Source organism: Perca fluviatilis, chromosome 13 (assembly GCF_010015445.1).
Source record: "Perca fluviatilis chromosome 13, GENO_Pfluv_1.0, whole genome shotgun sequence".
NCBI classification, from domain to species: Eukaryota; Metazoa; Chordata; class Actinopteri; order Perciformes; family Percidae; genus Perca; species Perca fluviatilis.
The window spans coordinates 36,708,587-36,713,146 of NC_053124.1; the positions used below are offsets into that span (position 1 = coordinate 36,708,587).

At 48.6% G+C, this 4,560-nt stretch overlaps 1 protein-coding gene across 1 annotated transcript; it reads right to left on the minus strand.

The window, feature by feature from the left end:
• Positions 1 to 1,804: 1,804 nt before the first annotated feature.
• On the minus strand, positions 1,805 to 2,254 carry LOC120570976 (protein krueppel-like). The gene has a single exon (XM_039819659.1). The coding sequence runs from the start codon at positions 2,252 to 2,254 to the stop codon at positions 1,805 to 1,807; it is 450 nt and encodes a 149-aa protein (XP_039675593.1).
• Positions 2,255 to 4,560: the final 2,306 nt, after the last annotated feature.

A 4,560-nucleotide genomic window follows, 5' to 3' on the forward strand; every position in this document is an offset into this window, starting at 1 on the left:
CCAGAGCAGGGGGAATGAGAGGGGGAACGCCAGAGCAGGGGGAATGAGAGGGGGAACACCAGAGCAGGGGGAATGAGAGGGGGACACACCAGAGCAGGGGGAATGAGGAGGGGAACACCAGAGCAGGGGGAATGAGAGGGGGAACACCAGAGCAGGGGGAATGAGAGGGGGGAACACCAGAGCAGGGGGAATGAGAGGGGGGAAACACCAGAGCAGGGGGAATGAGAGGGGGAGAACACCAGAGCAGGGGGAATGAGAGGGGAAACACCAGAGCAGGGGGAATGAGAGGGGGGAACACCAGAGCAGGGGGAATGAGAGGGGGAGACACCAGAGCAGGGGGAATGAGAGGGGGAGACACCAGAGCAGGGGGAATGAGAGGGGGACACCAGAGCAGGGGGAATGAGGAGGGGAACACCAGAGCAGGGGGAATGAAGAGGGGGAACACCAGAGCAGGGGGAATGGGGAGGGGAAACACCAGAGCAGGGGGAATGAAGAGGGGGAACACCAGAGCAGGGGGAATGAGAAAGGGGAACACCAGAGCAGGGGGAATGAGGGAGCGAGGGAAGAGAGAGGGAGGGAACACCAGAGCAGGGGGAATGAAGAGGGAAACACCAGAGCAGGGGGAATGAGAGGGGAAACACCAGAGCAGGGGGAATGAGGGGGGAAACACACAGAGCAGGGGGAATGAGAAAGGGGAACACCAGAGCAGGGGGAATGAGAGGGGAAACACCAGAGCAGGGGGAATGAGGAGGGGAAACACCAGAGCAGGGGGAATGAGAAAGGGGAACACCAGAGGCAGGGGGAATGAGAAAGGGGAACACCAGAGCAGGGGGATGAGGGAGGGAGCAGAGGGAATGAGAGGGGAAACACCAGAGCAGGGGGGAATGAGAGAAAGGGGAACACCAGAGCAGGGGGAATGAGAGGGAGCAGAGGGAATGGGAGGGAAACACCAGAGCAGGGGGAATGAGAGGGGGGAACACCAGAGCAGGGGGAATGAGAGGGGGAACACCAGAGCAGGGGGAATGAGAGGGGGAAACGTAGCAGAAGAGATTACTTTTTAAACCTAAACGTAGTAATGTCACATTCATGAATGTAAAACTAGCAGTTAAAAAACTGACTTTATACTTTTCTTTTTGTGAGTTTGAGCATTGCAAAAATGTAATTCCTAAATACCAAAGATGCTTTGAACACATGGACCTTTTTTATTTATTTAACCCTCTTCGTGTTGTCGTCCTGTCGACCTGCAACTTTTTGTTTTTCAAAACAAGTCAACGTTTTAAATGACAAACCTTTATCAACGTTTTGGTCGTCTTTTTCGACACTTTTGTGGCTTTCCTCAACGTTTGGTCACAAACGATACTTTTACACATTAGGTTACTTCCTAAAAGGACATTTTTCCTCGTCACTGTCGCAGTAAATGCTTGCTCTTGGGGGAATTACTGGAATTGTTGGGTCTTTGTATATTATAGAGTGTGGTCTAGACCTACTCTATCTGTAAAGTGTCTTGAGATAACTCTTGTTATGATTTGATAATATAAATAAAATGTAACTGCTGATTGGCTCACTGACGCTGAGATTTACTCCTAAGGTATTGAATGACAAGGCATTGTTCGATACTTGACACTAAGAAGTATTGAAATCTGTACCCCGCTCTAAACAGTTGTTCAATAATCTTTCCATATTCGATACTAAAGAGGCAATTCGGTAGATGCCTAAAAGGTATCAAATTCAGTACCCAGCCCTGTACATAACGTCATATAATACGATACTTATACACATTAGACACAAAGCAGAAAGTTTGTTTTCAGTTGCTGCTGCTCTCGCCGACACACTTGTGACTTTTGACCTGCGACTGCCACGTGAAGCGCTTGTTGCAGACGCTGCAGCCGAACTGCTTCTGCCCCGTGTGCACCGAGAAGTGGTAGGTCAGGTTGGCCTTCTGGGAGAAGCTTTTGTCGCACGCGGGGCAGCGGTACGGCTTCTCCCCCGTGTGCACGGTCATGTGCTTCTTCAGGCCGCCCTTCTGCGTGAAGCTCTTGTCACAGTACACGCAGCCGTATGGCTTCTCGCCCGTGTGGATCCTCATGTGGTTCACCAGGGCGCTGCGCACAGCGAAGCTGGCGTCGCAGAAGGAGCAGCCGAAGGGTTTCTCTCCGGAGTGACACCTCATGTGGCGGATCAGGTTGGGCCTCTGGGAGAAGAGCTTGCTGCAGACAGAGCAGCTGTACGGCTTCTCGCCCGTGTGGAACCTCATGTGTCTCCGCAGACTGTCCTTGCGGCCGAACCTTCGTCCACATTCGCTGCAGACAAAAGACTTTTTGCCAGATTTACTCGCGACATCACGGACGGGCACTTCGTCGTTATTCAGAGAGCTTAAAGCTGGCGGATGTTCTCTGCTCGGCTTACAGTCCTCGTCGCTGACATCAGTCTCTGGTTCAGAACAGTCTGAAGCTTTGCCTTCAGTCTCTGGTTGTAATAGTGGATGTGAGTTCCGGGCTGGTTCTGGTCCTCCACAGTCCTCTCCATCAGCTTCTGTTTCCATGTGTTGAGTTTGTCTCTGATGAAGCTGTGAGGACTGAGCTTCCTCTTCATCATCTTCACTCTTCACAGGGACAGGAGTGAATGGGAACTTGGTGATATCAGCCTCCTCCAGCCCTTGAAGCTGCTCTCCCTCCTGACTGCTCCACAGTTCCTCCTGTTCCTCTTTAATGTGTGGGGGGGGCTCTGGCTCCTGCTGGTCCACACTGGAGCTACACTCCTGCTGCTCAGGGGGAACCTCTTCTTTAACCACCAACAGCTGCTCAACATCTGCAGGAAACAGGAAACACACAGAGAGAAACGTTAATATAGATGCAGAGAGACAGCACCAACTCCAAGAATTCAAATCTAATCTTTAACTAGAAGTCGACCGATTAATTGGCCGATTTTTGGCATTTTTTACATAATTGGCATCGGCAGATATATTAAGCCGATTAATAGGCAGGCACATCTGCGGGCAGCCTAGTGTTGTTGTTGTTGTTGTTGTGGAACAAGTGTTCGACGCACGCTGCGCCTAGAGTTAAAGTGATGGTTCGAAGTAATTTTACCCTAGGGTCCTTTGCACCATGATCTCGAGCCAAACACCCCCCCAGAAGCTTTTTTCACCTGGGTCTAACATTGGGAGAGTTAGCGTAGAGTAGCGTTAGCCGCTGAATAGCTTAGCGCAGAGGCTAATGGATCCGAAGTGTCTCTTAACATTACCCCACTAATAATGCCCGAAATGATACCAAACGTCTACAGTAGTACAAATAGGTTATGCTCTCCAACCAATACGTAGATTGTAAAATTTGTAAGTACACCAGAAGTGTATGTAAATAACACTTGCCTGCTGGCTTCTGCTCTCTGCTGTGCTGTTACTACCGGGCAGTAAGAGTGCTTAGGGTCGTCTACAAATTACAACACCGAAAGAGATGCAACAAAATATTTATTAATTTAATGATTAAATAAGGTAATGTCTCCAAACTTACCTCAATTATAACTTGTCTCCTGCTAGTTATTCTACAGCACTTACTTTAAAAAAATTAAAAAGTATTTTTGTTGCATCTCTTTTCGGTTTGTAATTTGTAGACGTCCCTAACGCCTTCGTCTTACAGCAGCAACAACAACAGCAAAGAGCAAGAGCCGCAGGCGAACAGTATTTACATTAAACTTCTGGTTATTCTTTAAATTTTCAATCCATCGTTTTAACCTATTTGTACTACTGCTTGCCCTTGGTATCATTTAGTGTGAATTGAGGTAATGAGGCCCGCTCCATTAGCCTCTGGGCTATCAGCTGATAACGCTCACAACTAACGGCTCCAATGTTGACAGGTAAAAGCTTTGGAGGTGTGGCTGTCAGTGAAAAGGACGAAGTATCACTTTAAGCCAAGTGGCGTGTTATCTCTACACATTTTGAGCTATCCGCGTGTATGTCTATGCTCTATACAGCGGACATAAACATACACGCCACTGGTAGCTGCCTGTCCCCTGAACACACTGTAAAAAAACGCGGTCTCTGTAGATAGCCTAGGTTCTACAAACGCCAACAAAAACAAACTGTGCCAACCTGATGTTTTTTTACAGTGTGTTCAGGGGACAGGCAGCTAGCAGATAGTGAGGAGATGTTTTTTACAGTGTGTTCAGGGGACAGACAGCTAGCAGATAGTGAGGAGATGTTTTTTACAGTGTGTTCAGGGGACAGACAGCTAGCAGATAGTGAGGAGATGTTTTTTACAGTGTGTTCAGGGGACAGGCAGCTAGCAGATAGTAAGGAGATGTTTTTACAGTGTGTTCAGGGGACAGACAGCTAGCAGATAGTGAAGAGATGTTTTTACAGTGTGTTCAGGGGACAGGCACGCAGATAGTGAGGAGATGTTTTTACAGTGTGTTCAGGGGACAGGCAGCTAGCAGATAGTGAGGAGATGTTTTTACAGTGTGTTCAGAGGACAGGCAGCTAGCAGATAGTGAGGAGATGTTTTTACAGTGTGTTCAGGGGACAGACAGCTAGCAGATAGTGAGGAGATGTTTTTACAGTGTGTTCAG